The 22,691-nt window shown below is 48.0% G+C and overlaps 7 protein-coding genes across 7 annotated transcripts; 2 read left to right on the top strand and 5 right to left on the bottom strand.

The window, feature by feature from the left end:
• Nucleotides 1-1,065: 1,065 nt before the first annotated feature.
• EDB82DRAFT_501736 (argininosuccinate lyase) lies at nucleotides 1,066-3,070 on the bottom strand. Its single transcript, XM_025736169.2, has 6 exons — nucleotides 2,860-3,070; nucleotides 2,584-2,801; nucleotides 2,337-2,530; nucleotides 1,892-2,284; nucleotides 1,746-1,836; nucleotides 1,066-1,667 (listed from the first exon to the last, which is right to left on the bottom strand). Exons 1-6 carry the CDS (start codon nucleotides 2,918-2,920, stop codon nucleotides 1,221-1,223), a joined length of 1,404 nt encoding a protein of 467 aa, XP_025586802.1. The 5' UTR covers nucleotides 2,921-3,070; the 3' UTR covers nucleotides 1,066-1,220.
• Nucleotides 3,071-4,153: 1,083 nt separating this feature from the next.
• EDB82DRAFT_525506 (uncharacterized protein) lies at nucleotides 4,154-5,479 on the top strand (the record flags this gene model as incomplete). Its single annotated transcript, XM_025736168.1, has 4 exons — nucleotides 4,154-4,381; nucleotides 4,433-4,591; nucleotides 4,642-5,367; nucleotides 5,420-5,479. 4 exons carry the CDS (start codon nucleotides 4,154-4,156, stop codon nucleotides 5,477-5,479), a joined length of 1,173 nt encoding a protein of 390 aa, XP_025586801.1.
• Nucleotides 5,480-6,079: 600 nt separating this feature from the next.
• EDB82DRAFT_476167 (mitochondrial branched-chain alpha-ketoacid dehydrogenase kinase-domain-containing protein) lies at nucleotides 6,080-8,162 on the bottom strand (the record flags this gene model as incomplete). Its single annotated transcript, XM_065608053.1, has 4 exons — nucleotides 6,080-6,626; nucleotides 6,804-7,786; nucleotides 7,839-7,987; nucleotides 8,048-8,162. The coding sequence occupies 4 exons, from the start codon at nucleotides 8,160-8,162 to the stop codon at nucleotides 6,080-6,082; spliced, it is 1,794 nt and encodes a 597-aa protein (XP_065465031.1).
• Nucleotides 8,163-11,253: 3,091 nt separating this feature from the next.
• On the top strand, nucleotides 11,254-12,518 carry EDB82DRAFT_525504 (uncharacterized protein; the record flags this gene model as incomplete). The annotated part of the gene is made up of 3 exons (XM_025736164.1): nucleotides 11,254-12,120; nucleotides 12,171-12,250; nucleotides 12,299-12,518. 3 exons carry the CDS (start codon nucleotides 11,254-11,256, stop codon nucleotides 12,516-12,518), a joined length of 1,167 nt encoding a protein of 388 aa, XP_025586798.1.
• A 1,139-nt stretch (nucleotides 12,519-13,657) lies between these two features.
• Nucleotides 13,658-16,126, bottom strand: EDB82DRAFT_194423 (uncharacterized protein). Its single transcript, XM_025736163.2, has 4 exons — nucleotides 15,613-16,126; nucleotides 14,973-15,559; nucleotides 14,820-14,922; nucleotides 13,658-14,772 (listed from the first exon to the last, which is right to left on the bottom strand). Exons 1-4 carry the CDS (start codon nucleotides 15,908-15,910, stop codon nucleotides 13,781-13,783), a joined length of 1,980 nt encoding a protein of 659 aa, XP_025586797.1. The 5' UTR covers nucleotides 15,911-16,126; the 3' UTR covers nucleotides 13,658-13,780.
• A 1,612-nt stretch (nucleotides 16,127-17,738) lies between these two features.
• EDB82DRAFT_426828 (pyridoxal phosphate-dependent transferase) lies at nucleotides 17,739-19,613 on the bottom strand (the record flags this gene model as incomplete). Its single annotated transcript, XM_025736162.1, has 3 exons — nucleotides 17,739-18,732; nucleotides 18,787-19,392; nucleotides 19,495-19,613. 3 exons carry the CDS (start codon nucleotides 19,611-19,613, stop codon nucleotides 17,739-17,741), a joined length of 1,719 nt encoding a protein of 572 aa, XP_025586796.1.
• A 1,232-nt stretch (nucleotides 19,614-20,845) lies between these two features.
• On the bottom strand, nucleotides 20,846-22,258 carry EDB82DRAFT_556662 (galactosyl transferase GMA12/MNN10 family-domain-containing protein; the record flags this gene model as incomplete). Its single annotated transcript, XM_025736161.2, has 3 exons — nucleotides 21,604-22,258; nucleotides 21,122-21,549; nucleotides 20,846-21,070 (listed from the first exon to the last, which is right to left on the bottom strand). Exons 1-3 carry the CDS (start codon nucleotides 21,899-21,901, stop codon nucleotides 20,846-20,848), a joined length of 951 nt encoding a protein of 316 aa, XP_025586795.1. The 5' UTR covers nucleotides 21,902-22,258.
• Nucleotides 22,259-22,691: the final 433 nt, after the last annotated feature.

Below are 22,691 nucleotides of genomic sequence, written 5' to 3'. Positions count from 1 at the left end.
GGTGAAAATGTCGGAAGAGATCAGGTATCTCGCTAGCAGCCTGTGCCGCGCAAGGAGGGTGTTTGAATAGAGAAACGACATGCATAATATCGTTTCTTTTCCAGGACAAGGTTAATATGGACGTTGTCAGTACGTAGGGTAGAGAATGATGTTGAAGATTGCCATGTGGTGGGTGAACATCGCGCGTGGGCTATTTTGAGCCTCATCCACCTACAATGAGATCAGCACAGGTATGCTTAGATGCGACTCAGATACTCGAACGCAGAGGCCTTCGGACTAATGCACGTATAATATGACAGCGGCGCACGAGAACCGAGTGGCAGGCATTATCATCGGGAAGACGCATCTGCAAAAGAGCTAAGAAGGTAAGGGGTCGGTATCAACGGGATGATACAAACAGACACTGTTGAACAATAGTCAAATTATGTAAGTTGACTAGACAGTTACTATATGGTATGAATCTGATATGCATTAAGCACAAGGATTACGCAATTAAAGCGCAATTCTCCGCCTAGTCGTAGTGTTTGCATCTTTACAGTGCAGCAAGCGGATGTTATTGGTCGTACCTTTAAGGGGTAGTAGACAATTAACGACTTAAATTGACAGTAGAAGAGATACAAACCTATCGTCTTGGTCTTTATCTTCAGACTGAACTGTTCCATTCAGTCCTAAGATTGTAAAATCTTAACCCGCCTTTCTAACTTGCCTTCTCCCCTAGGGGTTGATGTGACAATGGCCATTTGATTAGTCAAGGCATACCTCCTGAGGGCCTTCAGCATGCCTCTTCCTGGGAGAATTGACTTCCACTTCTCCTCAGCTGATCGTAGCACAAGGGGATGAGAGTTGGGGAAGTTACTCAACCTTCTCGAAAAGGCAACCCCTGCTATTGCCCTAAGCAAAGCCGACGATAACGAGATCAGCCAAAGTGACATCGATGAGTTCTTGGATGACGACGAGGAGATTTGGGAGGATTTCTCAGACGATGAACTTCTGGGGGACATCCAAGACGATGAATCTTCGGGGGATCTCTAAATAAGGATTTGAGGAGAACATTGGATGATTTCACGAAGGATTCGAATTAAAGATACATTTTAGCTATGTATGAAGGCATTTTCACCTCGAACATCTCCCCTTACCACTGGTTTGTTTACAGACGCTTTGTTCAAGTTTCTTAAAGCAGGTATCTTGTCATGTTCTTTCCTTTGATCTATCTAGTTTCTTTACTCTAAGATAGCACGGAGTTCCTGAATTTGCTGCAGCACAGCTGATCGACTGGTACCTCCCCTAGCCGATTTCGCCTCAACACTCGACTCATATTCAAATGCCTTCGTAATATCCGCTGTAAATCGAGAATCAATAGCTTGCAGTTGCTCCAGGGTTAGCTTGTCCATTGAGGTTTCCGTGTTTTCCGATAGCGCAACAACGCGTCCAGAAATGTGATGAGCTTCCCTGAATGGACATCCGTTTCGCACTAGCCACTCCGCGACATCAGTGGCAAGCATCGTCTTATCCAAGGCAGCCAACATCCGCTCAGGTCGCACAGTCATAGTAGCGATAACCCCACTAGCGATGCCCAGACTATCCGAAACAGTTGAGACTGAATCCAGCATGGGTTCCCATCCCTCCTGAAGGTCCTTGTTGTAGCAAGTTGGCAAGCCTTTCACGCTCTATCGAGTATCTGTTAGTGACTGCTTTTGATCCGCTCCTGATCACTCATGAGCTGATATGTCTGTATTCGAACTCACCATCATCAGTCCAGCCAGTTGACCGAAAGCACGACCTGACTTGCCGCGCAAGAGTTCCAAACTGTCGGCGTTCTTCTTATTCGGCATTAAACTGAACGTGTATTAGTGTTATGGGATGTTTAGGGGTCGCAATGGATATAACGAACCTGCTGCCGGTACTGTAAAGATCTGCCAAACGACAAAATCCAAACTCGGAAGTGGAGTATAGGATAAGATCTTCAGCCCACCTGCTCATATGGCTAGTAAATAGGGAATTCCAGCTCAGGAACTCGATAATAAAGTCACGATCGCCTGACGTGTTCATCGAGTTCATGGTGATTCCGCTAAAACCAAGCTCTGCGGCGATTGCGTCTCGATCGATGCCAAACACATTACCAGCTAATGCGCCACAGCCAAGTGGGCTAAGGTTGACCCTTTCGAAGACCTGGCGCAATCGCTCGAGATCCTGCTTGAACGAAGAAGCATGTGACATTATCCACTGACTCCAGCGAACTGGCTGAGCTCGTTGTAGGTGAGTGTAACCGGGCATGAGGTAGTCGCTAGGGATGTTAGTCAGTAAGGGGCTTTGTCCGTAAGCAGTGCTAAGCTTACATTTCATCCTCGGCGCGTTTGGTGAGGACTTGAAGGAAAGTAACAAGTTGGCTGTCGATTTCACGGATGCGGTCACGTAGCCACATGCGCATATCACAGACGACCTGCTCGTTGCGGCTGCGACCTGTGTGCAGCTTGCCAGCGGTGTCCTTTCCGATGACCTCTCCTAATCGACGCTCGTTTGCAGTATGAATCTGATTAATTGTATTAGCCTCGGGAGGTTAAGTGGTGTAGGCCAGCGTCTCACGTCTTCGTCATTCGGCATAATAGCAAAGGTTCCCTGCTTCCATTCTTCCATTACTTTAAGCAGACCCTGCTCGATTGTCTTGAATTCATCTTCGGTAATAATGCCGACCTTTGAGTTGGCTCTGGCGAAAGCAATCGATCCAAGAATATCCTCTTTATAGAGAGCCTTGTCGTATCCGATAGAGGCATTGTACTTGTGCATAAGCGGATCAATCCCACCTAGGCATCACAAAGTTAGTATACTGGATGCGAAGCTTGTGTCCAGGGACAATTGAACCTGTAAACCTGCCACCCCAGAGCATATTGGTTGCTGGTGCGTCCGCCTTCTTTTCAGACATGTTGGAGTATTTGTTCTCGGCGCTCGTTACGATCGTTGCGTTTGTTACTTCGTTGTAGAGCCAATTGAGGGCATAGGCCGTGTTTATAGCAATCGACGTACAAATTGAGGGACGCGATTCAATTCGGATGATGTAACTTGCTTGAAAAGGTCGAGAACGAGGGGCAGTCAAAACTTTGTGGGCCGACACCGGCGGTGTTAGTCACCGCACGTGAGGACCTATTGTAGCACGGGTCCTATGCCTTGAAAATCGATGGACCTTGAGGCTCTGTGTTCCTATGATGGACAACCAAGCCAATGCAAGCCAATGCAAGCCATATTGCCAGTTTAAAGCAATCTTATACATTACACTTCCTAAAAGTGACCTAGAGTTAGATATTTACAGATTATATAGGTTATTTACAACACAAAATGCATTAAACTCGGTTTCACTAGTACAAATATCTACCACCAAATAATGGCTATGTAAGTGAGTGGCGGAGAGAGTAATACATCTCCCTCCCTTGCTAGGTATGACTATTACTGGTCCAGCCAAGTGTCGATGCAAAGCACTGTTAGGCAGGCATTTGGATGTTGAGGTAATGAAGAGGATCGCCAGAAACTAGGCGCGACCAATTTACCTACTCCTCGTCCCTAGCACGTCCAGCCGGATTCTAAACCATGGCGAATGTTGCATAAAATAGAGGGAAGCATAGTGCAGATTCAAGCCGTGTGGGTAAGAGGTGAGTATGCAGCCTGTGAGCGGGAGAGGGACGTTGAGGTGACTATCCTGTTGTGTTAAACTTGCATCTCTTCATAATTAGCATCAAGGCATAAGAGAGATACCCCGTCTAAGCCTTAGAAGCCACTGTACTGTTTAAGACTTATGCATAGGTGGTGATCCCCGACTGTAGCTACCCGGAGCGATATGCTGCCTGTGATAATGTCTTGTAGGTGCCTTGCACCTGGCAAGTAGCCATTAGGAAGTAACACTGAGAAAAAGCTATCGTAATTAGCAGAGCAAACAGAAGATAGATAACAAACAGTTTCTGCCTGAGAAGAACATAGGCGGAATGCACGAGCCAGCTGCTGTTTGGTGGCAGTGACAGTGAATCACCGACCCGAGTGCTTGCCTACAAATAACTCCTCAATTCTCAACCACAAATCTTCTTCACCTTTCTGCTTTTACCATCCACACACATACATACACATTCACTACAAAGAAGCATACACTAAACACACGGCACAAACCACCATGCCCAAAGCCAACGAGTACCGCTGCTCCGTTGGCGGCGAATGGAAGATTCTTGATGCCTTCTCCAAGAGTCAACAGAGGCGTGGCAAACTCGGTGATCATAAGAACTCTGGGATGATCTGCATGGAGCACAGTCAGCCAGTTCGCGCTGAGCTCACCTGCGCAGTCTGTTACAGGGCTAGGGTTATTGACGAATTCTCTCCTGCTGAGCGCAAATCTGACGACCCAGTATGTTACTAATGCAGTCTTAAATAGGCATCACCCACTGACATTCTCTAGCGTTGCAGACAATGTGTGGCTTGGGACACAGAGCAAGAATATGGTATCGTCCCTATCCAGCTGGCTACCGGACATGTATCTATCGAGGAGCCAGCACTCCGTGACTACTCTGCACCAACAAACACCGCTGTCTTCTTCGAGCCTGAGACTCTCCCCGGTGTAAGTCGTATAGCCTCGACAGGAGAGTATAAACTGTTGACATAATATAGGCCCCTATCACCAGTCCCCAGAGCCTTGGCCTAATGCCTAATGAGACTATGAACAGGGCATTCTTCCAAGTTGTTGGCACCCCGCAAGGCGATACCAGCTCAGTCATCGGCAACTCGGAGACCTCTGCTCAAGTGACCATAGCGTCGCACTCGGAGACAGCCAGTGTTGTGAATGAGAACAGGTCGACCGCATCAGGCCGTCTCCCTCCACACCTTCGAGGCCGTCTTGCCAACCACACATCGTCGGCCACGTCCAGCCAGATTGCGGATCCCCTGCCTGAGCCGCACACTCTGTTGAACAAGAGTCTGACAATGGATCAAGGCCCTGTTACAAAGAGCGTGACAAGCACCACGACTGTGGGAATGACGCTCCCCCCTCATCTTCTAGGTAAGAAGAAGCGAGAGCAAAGCAGCGAAGCCAGCAACTCTGGTGTGGAAGGGAGCACCACTGGCAGTATTTCCACTGCTACAACCCTGCGAAAGGAACATGAGGAGATAACCGCCTCCCGCAGAATTAACTTCAACGCCTGGGACTCCCAGGGTGCTCAGCACAGAGCCTCCAAGAACCCTACCGAGGCCTCCAGCACTGCCTCTGTCGCTTCATCTTCCAGCAAGACCTACCAGGACTCCAACCTCATCGGCAACTGGGACGAAGTTCCCGACGTTCCCGTTGCCCCGATGCCACAGACTCGTGGTGGCAGCAGCAAGTGGCCCAAGGCCAGCGAAGTAAGTGGTATTGAAGTTTGATGTTGAGCTTGTCGACTAACCCATGATACAGCTCCGATTCACCCAGGCCGAGCTCAGGCTGCAAGAGCGAACTTTGGTGCGCCCAAAATAGGAAGAGCCTAACGATGGAGACTGTTGCAAGGACTTGGACGGATAGCAACGGGTTCGATCCAAACGTGCCCGACGTGCCCGACAGTAAAGGGACAGCTGTTCCTTACCCAGAGACCCCGAGTCGGTCTTTTGTTTCCCCCCTGATTTCCCCTGATATCCCAGTCCACTCGCAAACAGAGGGAAATGGTTGATTGTAGAAAAGTTTAGTAATTGATTCTCTACTTTACCATTTGTCTCGTAAAATGAATGATGCTGTCACGCAGTGAACCTGCTGCTCATTGTGAGTTTGCCACTGAACGTCAGTGACGCAGAACAAGAGTAACCCAGAAAAAACAAAATGCAATGATATTTCCTACCCATGACCAAGACTCCCTTAGAAGTATTTTTGTTCCATATACATGCTTAAGATAGTTCTGCCTTCAAGACAGTCCTTTGTTCATCTCTTCGAGCTTGATCTCCCTTTCCATATGCATCATGTACAAAATGTACCCTTTCATCGTTACTAAAAGAACGATGCTTCGTCTACCTCCCCATGTTTTCGATCCAGGGAAGGGATTTTACCTAGAATAAAAAAAAACCATACCGCAGCCTAACAACCTTCTCACTTTCCAAACATGCGTGCGACGACACGCTTTGTTAGGCCGTATAAATTCCCAACGTTGGCTGTCAGACCAGACGTTGACCCTTCTGGTTTTGCGAACCATGTGCTGTTGCGCTCCTGCGCGTAGGGATCTTCGTCCTCCGATTCGAGCTGCCTCTTTCCTCCTCTTTCAAATAACCAAATCTCCTGTGCGTTTCTGTTTGTGTGATATTCCTCCGGGCATATCGTCGTCGTTAGCCTCGTGGGCATGTTGTAGTTCTTAATCGCCATCTTCCTCCTCCTCCTTCTGTTGTTTCTCGCAATAGTTGCTGATGATATAGTAGCATCACGATATATTTTCGTTTCTGTTTTGCTCCGGCGCACGGCTCTTCCGCGGGCGATGATGATTCCCTTTGTGTAAGAAAAAAACCCATTAGACTTCCTGTGGACTGCTATAGTTGCTTCGTGGAGGCGCGTTGACCAACGCCTCGGCGTCGCCCACCTGTTTCCGTTCCGATATCTCTCGGTTTCGGCTCTGTAGTCGTTTGCGAAGAACCCAAGGGGGAACCTGGAGGTTCTGTGCGCCGGCGCTAAGTGATTGCTATTGGAGAGGTTCGGAGGACGAGGATAAACGGTTAAGGTGGAGGTAGACATCGGTACCGTATCTGTAGATAAGGTTAATCATGACATTGCTCATGATGACGGGGGCGCAGGAGATTCTGTAAACTGTCAAGCATAAACTTACCCTTCCATGCTGATGAGTTTCAAGTCACCACCAAAGTAGCGGGCGTATAAACGTGAGATGGGCAATCCATAACCAAAACCGGCCATTGGGGCCTTGAAGTCGCTCTTGTCAAAATCGGGATCTAAGCTCGGTGTGCGGTCGACAGTGGTGTACATATAAGTCCAAACAAGAGGAATGGCGCTTCGAGGAATACCGCCACCCTCGTCAGAAATCTTGATGGTGATATCCTCTTTGCCCTCAGCTACGATGACCTTTGTAACAGGGAATGCCTGCTTCTCCATGCCGTGGGTCTCGACGACGGCGCGCAGAGAGTTCTTGAGGGTCTCGAAGAGCATGTGCGACAGATGGCCGGGAACGTACATAAAGTTCAAGTTGGGGTTGCAGACAAGTTGGACCTTGGGGGCTTCAAAGAGACCGTAGTGATCCTCGCAGACGAAACGGGCGTTCTCAATGGCTTCTTGGGCTAGATCTTGGACGTTGGTCTTTGTGCAGATGATACCAACATAGGTGGGGTCGCGATGATGGCTCTGGTCTGTCAAGGCAATGTGCTGGCCGATGAGCATACGGATACCGATACGGGACATGTAGAAGCGGTCGAGGAACGATTGAATGGTGCTGTCAATTTGCATGCGCTGGCGACGGCGCTTGTATTCTAGGATGCCCTGAGCCATGGTGGTAACGACGCCATCGTGACGGCGCTTGATTTGGTGCAGAGTCTGGGCAAAACGTTGGTTGTACAGGTGAAGATCGGCGGGCCAGTCGCTTGTGTCGTCAACAACAGCAAAGTATCGGCGCGTGAGGCTCTTGTTCTTGCCATTGTTGTTTTGGAGACCGCCCCAACCGTCGGACTCGCCCTCGTCAATGGATGGATTGGGGGTTGCGGCAGGAAGACGGAAAGCATTGCGACCGATAGCTTTACTTGGTTTCATGAGACGAGTTTTGACATCCGAGGGTAGTTCTGGCCGAGGTAGCTGTGTGATTTCCTACATTGAGTTAGCATGGCATTCTTGGGAAATGGGCTTGGAAAAGGCATACCTCGAACGATTGGGCGTACCAGTCTTTAACCCTGATTACGGATGGCATCTCATTGAGGCCATCTGGAAGCTCGTCGAGTTCTTGCACGCGATGAGCTAAACGGATAGGAAGCTCCTCGGCTAAGAATTGAGAAGCTCGGAATAGAGTGCCTTGAAGCAATCAAAGTCAACAATTTCCCTCAATGGACTCATGAATAAGCAACAACATACCGACTGAGGGTTTCTCGCCAAACTGCACCATCTGGCGCAAGCTGACGCCGGTGGCGGGAAACCGAGCATAGTGACGGATGGTGTCCATCAGACGCTCTGAAGCTCTCCACGACATGTTGGGAAGACGTGGGTCGAATCAGAGAACAAAAGATAAAGTTGTCTAGCGTGACGGTGTTGTAGAGAAGTAGGAATCGGACTCGGACGAGGCAGCTCGGGCGGACGGAGGCAGAGACCGGGATCCCGCTGCGGGAGAGCGTCCGAGAGAGTTTTGGATGGTGGAGAAGCTCACGGCGTCGTCATTGAATAGTCAATCAAGACGAGAAGAGTCGAGCGACTGGATCGTCAGAGGGGAATTGACGTGGAGGGACGAAAAAAGGGACAAGAAAGGAAGGATGAGGTGAGGTTGGTTCGGGGAAGAGAGTAGCAAGTAACAATGATGGCGGCCCCGCGTATGTATGGGGATGAAGATGGAGACGGACAGGCGTGCGAATAGCAGGAGAAGCCGAGGTACGTACAACAGGTCTCGTGCTTCAACAACGAACAATTAATATATTTTTTTAGATAGTGTCGCGTGAGATTAACTAGACGCGCACACAAAAATGGAATAATTCGGAGTGGGAAGCAGTAGACAATGGAAGAAGACGGGGGTTAGAATTAAAGGTTGAAGACACGGAACTGCTCGGGAAGAGTCCAGTGATTGTAGACGATTCTTCCGGGGAACTGAACAGAGTTCAATACAGACAAAAACGTCATTCTAGTGGAGGAAAGACGGTCCAATTACTGTTATCTGTGCTTGGCTTTGGACATGTGGGATCAAATAGTAACTATGGGGAAGTATTTCTATTAAAGAGTAGAGGGGGTTAGTTACAAGCACATGATGGAGACCTCCATACATCATCAACCCGGAGACATGGAACAAGACAACTTTCTGTGGGATTGGATTACGGGGTTATGGGGGGCTATGATGATTGAGTATTCGAATTACGTTGAAATTTTAGAGTCTACAAAAGTAAAGAGCACTCATTATCTTGATCATGACTTTGTATATCAGTCACAGCAATTTGTTTGTAGTTCAAGCATGTCATGGTTCCCCTCATCACCGCCGGTCTCCGAGCTCCAATGTCGGGGCACGGATTTCTCAGCTCGGGACAAGATTCGGTCGGTATGGGATGTCTCATGTCAGACCACGGAAGTAACTTTGCATACCAACATACCATCATTCCCATAATCTTGTAGTATTTATGGATATACCTGGGGACATAAATGTTTCTCACAGTAAAGACACTACAGACCTCGGCCTAGACTGTGGTTTACAACGTAGAACACCATTACGGAGATAACAATATCTCGTTCTATGGCCTCATTTTGTTACCATTGCTGTTGAACTTGCTTATTTGACCTAGTGGGTAGTAGAAGTATTAACCTTTAATCCTCAGACGACAAAAATAAATAACCTAAGAAGTATAATCTAATCAGCATAAAGTGACCTGATAATTTAGTCTCTTATGCTCCTGGCGGCTAACTTTTCTAGTACCCTGATGTCGACCTACGAAAGAGAAGCTTATGGCATGACTGTGACAGACAATACCTACGTCAATCTGATCCAACATTGGTGTAAATTGTGATCACGAGAGTCTTTGTTGCATTGTAGAGCTCCTACCCAACCAGCCCGACATAAGACTCGGCACGCGGATAGAATCTCGATTTACTGCAGTCTCTTCTGATCTCGGCCAAGTCATCTGGAAAGGTTCCCCAGACTTTTGAACCCAACTTGGTATGGAGAGATGACCCTTTTGTACAAGTTGACTGACCTAGACCTAGATACCCCACACCTCAGCACAGGCACGCCATCGAGGACACGGACTAGCTGTGTTGTAAGTTGACGATAATATCAAGTCATGTTATGATTGTAGTAGTTAGTATGGGCGAGTGCAAGCAAGCTATCGTGAATATCGTGAGTTCATGCAAGCACTTGAAGTCTGTACTACGTGGTGAGACATTCAGGTCAGGTACAGTCATGTGCCAACATTCGAGACAGCGCATAGCTATGATGAAGTAGAGTACTCACAGCTCTACTCCAACTCATAGCTTTGTCAGTTTCAAGGAAATGCTAAGACTCAAAAGCCCTCATCCGAATTTGCTCAAGAAGACCCAGTGCTATGCGCTGTCATCCGACTTTCGGAATACCCAAATGGGTTGATGATGACTCGATCAATTCACTCATTCACGTGACTGGGTAGGAAGAATCAAGTTTACCTTCTGGAGAGACAAAGGCACCGCAACGTAGCTGCCCAGCAACAAAGACAAAAAGCGCCTCATTTTTGTACCAACTCATCACTAAGAAAGTGAACAACTCAATCGTACATGAAAGTTGGGCGTCTAGCAGCAAGACAAGGTACGGCATCGGGAAGCGTATCGAAGACATGACGTACCTTGCTTTCGATGTTATTTAATTGGTTCGGATTAAATGTGGGTCTTATTTCCATTTCCATGTCCCTTGCCGTTGATTGTCGTCCATTCATTGAGTTTCCCCGCCCTCTCAACGGGACGGAAGGTCTAAAAGAAGTGGCAGATAACTTGATAAGATATGCTTATGTTACCTTGATCGGATAAAAGAACAGTTGAAAGAGCAACAGCATTTTTGGTGACTTGTAAAACCGATAAATTTATCGACAATTTTACCTCTGAGAGTCATATTTCGGTTCTCCTTCCTTCCGCCCCCCTTTTTTCTTCTACCTTTGACAGGCCCTGAACAGCGCCAGGTCAGGTCAGGTCAGGCTGGCCTGGCTCCTCCTTGCGCTGCGGCCCACGCGGGGCCCTTTAATTTTTCCATCTCTGCTCTGCTGGTTGGTGGACGTGGCCAGGGAGTCGGTGAAGCTGGGATCCCTTACTTGGGCTCCACTCTTGAACACGTCGGTCGTGGTTCTGAGCTGGTGCTCATTTATTTTAGGCGGGTTCTGGAAGTCGAGCCTCGCTTCGCTTCTCTTAAGTTAAGAGCGCGTAAAAAGGTCTTGCTTGCGGGAAACATTGGAGCTTTGTCTTTTGTGTGTGTGTGTGTTAACTGTTGCTTTGCGCGCGTCTGTTTCTGTACTACCTTACCCATCGTCGCTTACCCCAAAGTCTCAAATACTACCACCAATCGAGGCAAAAAAGACATCAATCAACAAAGACAATACAACACTTCAATACAATAACAACAATATATCATGGATCTCGCTTCCATTGACGAAGATCCTGCTGCCGCACTTGCTGCAGTAGAGGCCGACGCCGCGTCTTCAGTCTCGGATCAGCAGTACATCTTCACAACACCAGATCGCAAGCACCCTCTATCTTCAAGTCCATCATCCAAATCCACAACACCCGGATATTTCTCTTATGGAACCATCGACAGCAATTACCGCAGTGAATTTCGAGACCGATACCACGACGACCAAGACATTCCAGGTCTAAGAACCCCCTCGTTATTGTCTAGCCCGAGTGTGGCTTCCAGTCTCGGATTCTCCACCGGCCGCGTGAGCCCTCAAAAGAGAGAACAGTCCAACCATTCGAGATTATCCTCTATAAACGACTCATCCCGAAACTCCTCTCCCTCTGAGCGCCGGAATAACCGACCGCGCAACAGTCGCGATGTTTTGGCGCAAAGGTTGAGCCAGCTCGCCCATGAGCTCACCACGGGCGAAGATGATCTTCTCGACGATAGTGGCGTCGACATTCTCACTGCGCAACTGGATCAGCTGGAAGGGACAAAGATGCTTAAGAAGACCGTCTCATTTTCCGTGCCATCAACACCGTCGCCCCGGCCAAATATCCGACGACCCGTGAGTCTGGATATGTACAGCCCCGGTGAATCCATCTTCGGTACCCCAGGTTCGGCCTTTAAGACACGCTTTTCAGATCTGGGTGCATCTATTAGAAGGGATCCCGCACCAGAACCGACACCAGAGCCTGATCCTCCACCAAACCTGGGAATGACGGTAGCGCAGGCGAAGAAGGTTATTCAGGAAGTCACACAACTCAACGAGGAGATGTCACAACTCGTTGAAAACCTCAAGGCTCGTCAAGAAGAGTCTGATGTATGTCGAAACTCTCACTGTTACCCATCCAATTACTTACAATTCTGCAGCATATTCAAGGCCTTCTCATTGAGCGTGCCGAGCGTGCTGCTCAGCGTATTATCTTCCTCCAGAATCGTATATCTCATCTGTAAGTCTACCTTTCACACACACTGCCAACCTTTCTAACATTCAACAGCGAGCAAGAATTGCGCGAGAATGATGATGAACTTCAGTATCTTCGCATTTGTCTCAAGGCTGTCGAGATTCAAATGCCCGCACACCCCGACAAAGAACTCCAAAGATGCATATCCTCATTCAAGAAAGATTACCAAGCCCTCAAACGAAAACGTGTCAACCGCTCCAGTATCGCCAGTTTATCCAGTCTCGGTTCTCCATATCCTGGATCACCAGCATGACATCGGCTTTCTTTTTCGGGACGAAATAGCAGCAATGCACAACAACGCTTATACGACTCACGACGTACTTAATCTCTCACTATAATTGCGCGCTCACGCCTTAACGCTTTACGACGTTTCGCTTTATTCTTTTTTTCTATACGATTCGTTCACAATTCAGCCAAATTAATGACCAAAGTCATATATTTTTTACTGTCTCAACTTCGTAATGCTACCTTTGATTACACCACCGCAATCCATCAACATCGAATACCCTTTCTCGGAAGCAAGCACGTTTGTGTGTCTCTTTCTCTCCCTCTCTCTTGCATAAAACTGGTGCATTGCGGCATAGCGATCGTTTTTTTGTTCACATTTGGCAGCAATGCCTACTCAAAACATTTTAATGGCAAGGTATCTACTGGAAACCCACACAGCTTTGGTTTCTTCACATTGTTAAAGTCGGACTTCTTTTTCTTCCACTGTTCGACAATTCATGATAGCAGGCATGACAATAAAAAGGGGATATATGAGTTTTCCTGATCAGATAGCATCAATTGATAGACTGGACATGTCTTTGTGTTCGCAAATTAGCATCGACCTAACGTTGACGTGGATCCTTTAAGCGAGCCCTATGCTCAATATAACATCCCTGACCGTGTTGTTGATCAATCTCCATCAATATTAATGCAAACAATGCTTGACGATAAGGCACCCTAGTTCCGCGTCCCCCGCGTTCAGGAACATCCCAGCTAGTTCATAGCACATGAGTCCTAAGGAACAGTCCCCAGTTCACTCAATCCGTAGCATCAAGTCGTACTCTTCCAGCATCAATGATCTCTTTTATCAGCATGTCGATCACGAATGAGTTGTGCTCTGCCAGACCACGTGGATGTAAGTCGTCGTAAATGCATTTCTTTTGAAACGATCATCGGAGGGACAGAACACAGAAGCAACGTGCAACGAACGGAGTAGTTGTATTTCATGAGAAGACTAGTTAGAGCCTCTTCAAAGTTCCACATCAAGCGATCGATCATCATACGCTACCAGAACACCATGTAAGAATGGAATGAAGTTGTTGTAAAGAAAAAGAAAAAGTCATATATTGCATCAATTTTGTCGCGTAAAGACGTAAATTCCTTGACAAAGAAGATTATAAAGAAAGAAAAAATAGAAAAGGTTCAAGAGCTGATCCTCCCAACATAAGACTCCGAGACTTTTACATAGAAATATACCCCCCCAAAATAGTGAAGAAAAATATGTTGCTTGAAATAGAGGGGAAAATGTCAACGAGCTCGCTCATCGCTTCCGCTAGAGTAAGGGGTTCGGTAATGGCCTCCGTCATCCACAACAGCATTTCGCATCGGTCGTGGATTCAAGCGCAGGTATTCATCATAAGTCATCCCGTTCGGATCTTTGCCTGTCTCTTCAAAGATCAGACTTGATCGACGATCACCATCTCTACGAGGTAATGTCCGAGGAATCGATTCGAGGGATGACTTTGAATCGCGACTTGGGGAATACCGGTATTCTTTGTCCCGACTGCGTCGACTGCTGCCGTTTCGATGACCAGGAGAAGGTGAATCGTAGTTATCAGCCGCGCTGGCACCACCGTCAAGTGATGAAGTGGAGTGGCGATAGCGGCTGGACGGGATAGGACTTCTGGATCTGTGGCTTGAGCCTGGAGGTATAGGAGAGGAGTCCTTAGAAGGGCGAACAGTGCTGTCTGAATTGACCCGAGGCACGAAAGCGGAGCGAGATAACGGTGGTGTCTTGTGGCTATCCTTGGAACCTCGACGATATTTGGTGTCTCGATCCCGGTAGTCATCCGGTCTGTACCGTCCTGCCTTGTCTTCCTTTGACGACGATTTGTAAACATCCTCAGATGAAGTCCGTCTGAGATCAGACTCATTCTCCTCGGTACGCTTGATCCATCCAGTGATGGCATCGACCACATCATCATAGGTCTCGCGATCACGAATCACCGGAAGAAGATGTCGAGAAAGCTGTTTCGGTAGCCTTTCAGGCTTGCCGTCTTCAAAAGCGCCATCGGTGATGATTGGAAGATCAGCCATGATGAGGTTCAAGCGCTTGGCTTCCTGCTCAGGGAACGCTTGGATCTGGCAAGTCATCCATCGCTCGAAACCAGCTGGTGTGAGAGATGGGATGTGAGGCATGCCGCCTGGTCGTCTTTGGACAAGGTGGTTCTCACATCGTAGGTGTTGATACATAGTTTCAAGGTTATCTAAAGCTCCGTGTGGTCGACAGTCAAAGATTTCTGGTACGGTTAGATGGGCTGTGTCTGCGAAGAGAGCTTATACATACGCTGGAATGGAAATGTTTCTGTGTCAAGCTTGTATTCATGGTAGAATACCTTGAGCTTTTCCGGTGTGACGACGAGTGAGTTGCGAGGACTATATTCGACAATCTATATAATGTCAGCTTAAGTAACAGAACTAAAATGCCGAGACATCCTACCAAATAGTTGGCAATTCCCCGGAGAACCTGTCCGAGCCTGGGAGTAGGGTCGCCTCTATCATCAAACAGCCGTCCCCATTTCAGGTCTACTGCGGATAGTGTTGGACCCTGTTTTGCTGGATCAGAAGGTATCGCTGATCGTGATGCTGGACGCGGCGGCACCGAATGCCGAGGTTCAGGCTCTTCATTCAAGATGATGGGAGACTTTGAGAATCGAACAGAAGGTCGTGCTTTTGAGGTGGTAGGTTGAGGCGGCAGTGGAACTGATTGCGGTCGTGTTGGATACTGCTGATACTGGTGCTGGTGGTTGGATGAGGTAGAGTCGGAGATATAGGATGTTGAAGGACTACCGGTGTTACCGAGGGAGCTGCGGCTGGATGAGATGGGATCATTGGGTTTGCTGTTGGAACTGGGTTTGTTGCTGGACTCGGATGAATAAGTCGCTTGCTCAGGTTTCTTTGTGTTCTCTCGAGCAGGTTCTTGATGAGCCGGTTGTTGAGAAGGAGTGGGCTTGACGGGATTTGTCTTGGGACTGGGTGGTTCTGAAGACGAGGGTGTACTGTTTGCTGGTGAATGATCTTCGACGACTGTAAACCTAGTCAATAAAATAATACTGATATAATCAAAGTCGTTGACTCACGCTCAGACTTGACTTTCTCAAAGATCTCATCAAACCATTTCGTCTTCATCTCATCAATCGTCAACTTCCTCACCAAATCTTCGACCTGTTCTTTAGACATGTCTGCGCTGAGCCGCTTCTTCATATGACTATCAGTCGAAGTAGTTGAGCCGGAAGTAATGGATTCATCATCTTTCGGGGCGGTCTTTCTCTGGGGTATTTGAATGCTGCCAGTCTCCGCCTTGTGCACCCTCCCAGTAGGCGTTCCTCCATTCATAGCCAACGAAGAGATCGGAGATGGCGATGGTCCAGCAAGCATAGTAACCTCACACGGCAGTAGCTCACTTTTTGTTGATGGGAGGAAGAACACAGCATGTAAGAGAGAGAAAAGAAGAATGAAAGTTGGTAACACACGAGAAGGAGAAGAAGGAATAGGTGAAAGATAGAGGGAATACAAACAAGAAGTAGATAAAAGGCAATAAGTGCAGCTTCATCAACAAGAGAGAAGAGATAAAAGAAGTGCAGTAATTGATAACAAGAATGAGGAGGTGAGCTGAGCTGAGTAAAGCAGAGTAGGATAAGTAAGTCTGGGCTGATGGAGGGACGAAATGTTGGGCTTATACATGCAGAAACATTAACACCAAATAAATTATCAGACTACTACAGAATAGAAACTTGATCATGACACAAAATGGACCATCTTTGACCGCAACAAGACAAGGATCGCCATCTGCAGAATGGAGTAAATGGGTTACGCAGCAGGGCCCTGAGGCCCGCTGGTACCGTAGAGAGAAAAGGTTACCACGAGTAAGGGTCTCACGGTGATGGTGACAAGATAGGAAGTGATCGTGGTGCTAGGTTGCGTTGCTTGGTCGGGCGAGCTGAAGGAAGCGAGGAAGCATTTCATGAGGGTACAAGTTGCAGCTTGATAGATCCCTGCATGTTGGCGTCAGGCTATCCCGATATGACATACATGGTTCTATCTCTGGCTGCAACTATAACGGTACTATGGTATTAACAAGAGGCGATTATCAACTATTTATGGTATACGAATGCAAGAATAAACTTGACATGAAACCCACAGCTTTTCATTAACAGAAAAGACTTATAGCTCGTAGAATTTCTATGATAGTTTGGAGTAAACATGTCACAACTAAAAAAAAACCCTGATTTCCCCCTCCATATGTCAGAATGCCCCTCTCATCAAGTCACTCACCCAACCCACCACACCAAAGGACCCTTTATCCCAAAGAACCACGCTCCCCCTCTTCATTGGGCCGTAATTGTTCACGAGGTTGATCGTCAATGCCAAACCGTCTTTTCCAATTGGAACACGCACTAAAACTTGCCCATATCCCGCAAAAACACTCATTGGATGACTTGATCCCACGAGGCGAGAGAGGCGAAACAATGAATGTGAAAATTTAAAAGAAATATGTATGTACGCCTAATAAACTGCAACATGAAACACAAGAGGAAAAAATAAAGATACAAAGAAACATGGTGAGTGGAACATGGAAACAGAAATGACATAGGGGATGCATATGATGCGAGTGAGATCCTCCCCCCAAGGCTCGGCAGATGTTCTGACCAACCAGATAGATTTGTAATCTGGAAATGTTGAATCATTGACGGACAAGTGTTTAACGTCTACTCAATAGAAGACAAGAGAGAGACCCACGATCTCCAATGTATCCAACGGTTCACATTGGAGCGTTTCAACGCGATTGCCGAGGATGCAGATAGAGTTGCGGTCTGGGAAGAGTCTTGCCATTTGCGAAACATTTTGACACGTTAACCGCGTTACGCAGCATAGGAACAGGTATAAACTAGTCAGGAACACATTATCCTATTCGTCATAACCTGGAGAAGTCTACTGTACCAGATCACGATCTAGAATTCGCCATTCGCCTCACAACATGATTGGCACTTGGACATGTTTATCATTCGATTCGATTCTAAACATCAAGCAACTATAGCAACGATAATCCCTTCACAGCGCCGATATGGCTTGTACTGCAGATGTCAATACATGATAAGCGTCCTATGGTGGTTAGAACGCCAACGCCTGCTCCCGTAAAACAAAAGTGCAGTTCCTGACAGCCACTGATTTACGCCTCCATTTCCGTTTAGTTTCCCAAAAACACTTACGCCTTGTACAACAGATCTAAGAATCCACTCGCCAGATCGACAACAACGCTCTTGTTGGGCAAAGAGCCAGCAACACCGTACAATGCTGAGGCGTCACCCATGGCCTTACCATGGGTACCCTTGCCCTCAACTAGACGAACACGCTCCTTCTCGCGCTCCTCCTCAACGACAGCCTCGAGGTCGGCGATGAGATTCTTCCAGACCTTGGTGATGGGCAGAGTGACGGCGACGTGGATAGCAGGAGGGCTCTGAAGAGCGTTGAGATGCCACCCCTTGGCACCCATACCGTCGGCAATATCGTAGACGTTGAGATTGCGAGCTGTGAATGCAACAACAGAGACAAGAGGCTTTCCCATGATCTCAAGCTCGCCACCCAATGCTGGGGTGGTCTGGATAGCCTCGGTGATCTTCTTGGCGGTTCCCACGATCTTGGTGCATGCATCGATGTAACCGGACTCACCCATGGTCATCAAACTAGCCCAGCAACCAGCGATGAGGGCACCAGGTCGAGAACCAGCCATACCGGGAGAAGCGTAGACACCACCGGACCAATCAGGGGAAACAAAGTACTGGAACTTTCGATGCTCGGCCGTTCGGTAGAGGACAGTCGAGTTACCTTTGGGCGCAAAACCGTACTTGTGAGTATCACAGCTGATACTGGTAACACCCTTCAGTCGGAAGTCAAACAGCAGAGTTTCAAAACCAGCACGCTCGAGGAAGGGGACCAGGAAGGATCCCAGACAGCAGTCAACGTGAAGCCAGAGGTTCTTGCGGAGGGCAAGCTTGGACAGAGCAGAGATGTCGTCGATGATACCGTGAGGGAAGTTGGGAGCAGAGCCGACTAGCATAATCGTGTTGGGGTTGATTAGACGGCGAACAGCGTTGACGTCAACCTGGTACTCGGGAGCTGGGCATGCGACGAGGTGGACCTTGATCTTGAAGTACTCAGCAGCCTTGCGGAAAGCAGTGTGACCAGTCTCGGGGAGAATCCTGTTATGTATGGTCAGTATTGGTGCTTAGCGACGATACTTGAAATTGACTTACATCTCGGGCTCTGTCACTCCACGCTCAGCATAAGCCTTTTGGCGAGCAGCCAGACAAGCCATCAAGATACTGTCAGTTCCTCCGCTAGTAGATGTACCAGCGGCTCCAGGAGGGGCGTGGAACATGCTCAGAACCATGGCCACAACTTCAGCCTCCATCTTGCGCACACCAGGGAAGACATCGGGATGAATGGGATTGGCAACGGTGAACTTTCCATACGCCTCAGTCTGCAGAGCCAACAGCTCATCCTCTCCGTGGTACACAGCACCAGAGACATAACCATCCTCCCAGCGCGTGTGGTCCATGTTGGCGAGGTTCTCGAGCTCGGAGCGCACGACATCATGAGAGAATCCCTCCTTTGGTAGCGTGAGGTAGCGAATCTGGTCTTTGGGAACTAGCTTATCGGATAGCTTAACCAAGGATTCGCTGACCTGCTGCTGGACCTTACCTCGCACGCCGGGGGCTCGAAGGAAGTAACCGTAGAGGATGCGGCGGATGTTGGTGTATAGCTCGACGACGGAGCCGATAATACCACGACCTCTGAGCTGCCAGAATGCGCGACGGGTCCATCGCCAAAAGAAAAGAAAGAGGAGGATGTTGCGCAATCTATAATAGAGATATGTGTGGTTAGTATTTGCGACGCCAATTGTTCAGTTGAGGTCTAGAGGCGCATCATGACGATGCATCGCAAGTGGCATCATGACTTACAGATCGAGGTTTAGCAAAGGCCAAGACACATTATGTCTACCGCGCGTGACAGACTCAATACCACCGCGCAAGTTGGCAGGAAGACGGGAGAGACTCCCAACATGAGGAGGAGAAGCCATTATTCTGTTTTAGTAATTGAAACAAGAGACACAAACAATAACAAAGGACTAATTGAACAACTTTTTGAAAAAGGGAGGAGGCTCCAGGTTTAAATAAAACCCGAGCAGAAGGAAGCTTGACGTCGTTAATATCGCGGGGCATAGCGACTACTTGATTATTTCTTAGCGCATTCCGTCTCCATCACATGCCTAGGCGGGGAGCACCGGCCTCCGCGGGGACCTTGTAACCCCTAAAGTTATAGTGCTCGAACCCTCCAACGCGTCCCCCTTCTCTCCACTGTAAACGGTTCGTGAGCCGAGGCGAGCGACCCTCTGTTGGGGATATCCTTGTCTCGACGCCGTAATTGTACATGACAAGATGCCTGCTTTGAAGCACTTTTTTGTATCTGGTGATGCGTGTTGTCTCGTTTGGAATATAATTTGTGTATCATTATATGTGATAAACTACCCTGTTCGGGCCAAAACACCCGCTGCAATGCAGCTCTATGCTGTGATAAGAGTTCCTTTGTCTGTACAACCCCATGTTCAGGATATCTTCGCAGCAAGTCTAGGCACACTGAGCCGGGTTAGCTAGATTTTAGTGGGAAGATCGGACGGGCGCGGAGGGGGTTTCATCAACAAGTGCCGGGTTACAAAGTATAATCGATCAGAATGACCATACAAGGATCCGAATATCTCTCGGGTTCTGGCGTAAGAGATCTAGGAGATCTTCAAGACAAACTCGCACTCGCATCCATAGTTACAAACGATTGGTCAATAAGATGTACAGAATGTGAGCTAACAACCTGCTTGCTGGAACTATTCAACTTCATCAAACATATTTGCCGAAGAGAGGCAAGCTTTGCGGCTGTATTATCCTTGTTCATCGTACAAGAGGTCCCAGCTCCTTTCCGGTGATCAACTGCGGCGGCAACTTCTAGAATTAGAATACGAAGCGCTAATAAGAGTCTCCGGCTAAGCTCGCCGAACAAAATCCCACTGCTTGGATCACAAATTTACGCTGGTGATTCTCTGAACATATCCTCATACAACCAAGTCGACAATACATAGTATAGATGCCCAGTTTCAACATATAGTTAAATGCAACCGATAAATGACCAACAAACGCCAAGAAAATAACCCATTGGCCTTTTCCCTTCTCCAATAAGCAAGCCCCCCTCCGAGTATATCACAAAACGCCCAATGACCTTTGCTCAAATGCCTATGTCATGTCATGATGCTCATTTCCTCTTCTACGCAACCTCATTACCAAACTTTTTTCTCAGCGACTGCTGGTAAACATGCGACATCTTATCGCACGATGCCTGACCTGTGACGGTACAGTCAACCATGAGTGTCACAAAGTCTCCGTCCCTGTAGGCATTGCCCTCCTTGTTACGGCCGTACGAGGCAATTGTGCGTTGAGGGACGAGGGTGAGTTTGGAGAGGATGGTTGGGTGCCACTGAACGATGTGTTCCTGCGGGGATATTAGCTCAGACTCGATGTCAGTGTACTCGGTTGAACTTACAAGAGCATGACGCTCAGCCTTTTCAAAGTTGTAGCTTCGGTAGAGAGGGTCCATCCAAGTTTCGATGAAGAACTTTGCCCAATCACCATTCTTAAGGACATAACTATTAGTGACTAGTCCAACTTCATCCTGGCTGAGGACGAGGTTCACGTCTTGGCCCTTGAGATGGGAAAACGTTTTGATGATGCTGTCCGGGGGCACGACAGACCAATCCCTGATCATGAGGCCCTCTAGTGTTGCCGGCTCCATCACTTGCTCTTCCAATGTCTTGTCTAGCTCCATGATGTAAGCGTTTTGGTCGAGGAACCACACATATGTGGCATCAGGGTATTTCGAGAGCGCATGGCGCATTGCCATGACCTTGGCCCAAGACTTGGGAGATTCGCCCGTGTTGTAGTCGCTAACTTTTACAACCATGGCTTCATATCCTAAGGCCAGATATTAGTCCCTATCTGCAAATCCAACGCCCATGATTTCCTTACCGTGTCTTTTGGCATACTGCTCGCGGTTGTTTCGAATCGATTCCAGATAAGAGGTACTGTACTCTGAATGATCGGAGACTGTAACCACAACCACTGGGGGGTTTCCTGATGGTGCGTGCTCGCGGTAAGGCGTGCCGGCCTTCGACCCGAGAAGAAGATAAAGCAGCCCGACAACGCCTAGAAAACAAAAAAGAACGGTTCTTTTGCGAAGTCGTCGTAGAATTGGTGGTATATTCCCTGAGCGTCGCCCGAAGGGGGGTGGGTTGGAGTTCTTTCGAGGAGGGTATGCGAACTGCATGATAGGCGAGTTGTAAATTAATTTCGATCGATTCGAGATATTTGCGAGTCGCGAGAAATGCTATGCTGCCCCGAATGGCCGAGAACAGCTAATGCGACAGTTGAAGTATTTCTTAATCGTGGAGACTTGGGAAGAGAATCAGAGTCTCGTATAAGCTCGATGACCGCCCGCTGTATATGTTGGGTTCAAAAGAGAGATCTTTGACTGTTGTAGAGGTAAGGAAACGAGCGAAGGTGAGCAATCAGATCCGTCCGCAATGGGTGTTAAGGAGCCATGGTTGGCGCAGTCAATTGATGATAGATTGGCTTTTTGTCCAGCCCCGACCGAATTCATGAGTGATGGCCCACATCAATTGTCTGCTACCCGTTTTCAGATGCAGGGGTTAGGACCCCAAATTCCAACGTCATCTCGGTGTCGGGGGGATAAATATCCGACTTAAATGCCATGACAAAATAGAGAATACGATATCAGTTCGTGTTGACCGACGTTGGGAATAATAGGCTGGTTTCTCACCACGCCTGCGATTTAACACGAGAGAAAACATACATATTACACGGCGGTAAGAATGTGGATTGCACGTCGTTCCCATTATTCAGGCGAATGATTATTTAGGAACTGTATATGGGAATGGAGATAGGGTCATCATTCGACCGTCAATTAATATTTAAAGGATAGGTAGGTATGTATCAACCAACATTCGACAATCTGCTCACTGCTAATGTACGAGGGTAGTGTACCCAGCAGATGCCTCACACCGTTATGAACGCCCAAGGGCATCACGATGCGTGAA

This window comes from Fusarium venenatum (assembly GCF_020744135.1).
Source record: "Fusarium venenatum strain MPI-CAGE-CH-0201 chromosome Unknown EDB82scaffold_2, whole genome shotgun sequence".
Taxonomy (NCBI): domain Eukaryota; kingdom Fungi; phylum Ascomycota; class Sordariomycetes; order Hypocreales; family Nectriaceae; genus Fusarium; species Fusarium venenatum.
The sequence above is the reverse complement of the archived record's forward strand: the minus strand, read 5'-3'. Positions and strand labels throughout refer to the sequence as shown.

What these genes read in the sequence shown, in the direction of transcription:
- EDB82DRAFT_501736 (XM_025736169.2), bottom strand. Translation starts at nt 2,920, where the DNA reads ATGTCTGAAAAGAAGGCGGACGCACCAGCAACCAATATGCTCTGGGGT. An exon ending in TTATGCCGAATGACGAAGAC is followed by an intron (nt 2,531 to 2,583) that starts GTGAGACGCTGG and finishes ACAATTAATCAG; the next exon opens with ATTCATACTGCAAACGAGCG. An exon ending in CTTTACAGTACCGGCAGCAG is followed by an intron (nt 1,837 to 1,891) that starts GTTCGTTATATC and finishes ATACACGTTCAG; the next exon opens with TTTAATGCCGAATAAGAAGA.
- EDB82DRAFT_194423 (XM_025736163.2), bottom strand. Translation starts at nt 15,910, where the DNA reads ATGCTTGCTGGACCATCGCCATCTCCGATCTCTTCGTTGGCTATGAAT. An exon ending in TGAGAAAGTCAAGTCTGAGC is followed by an intron (nt 15,560 to 15,612) that starts GTGAGTCAACGA and finishes CTAGGTTTACAG; the next exon opens with TCGTCGAAGATCATTCACCA. An exon ending in GGGGAATTGCCAACTATTTG is followed by an intron (nt 14,923 to 14,972) that starts GTAGGATGTCTC and finishes GACATTATATAG; the next exon opens with ATTGTCGAATATAGTCCTCG.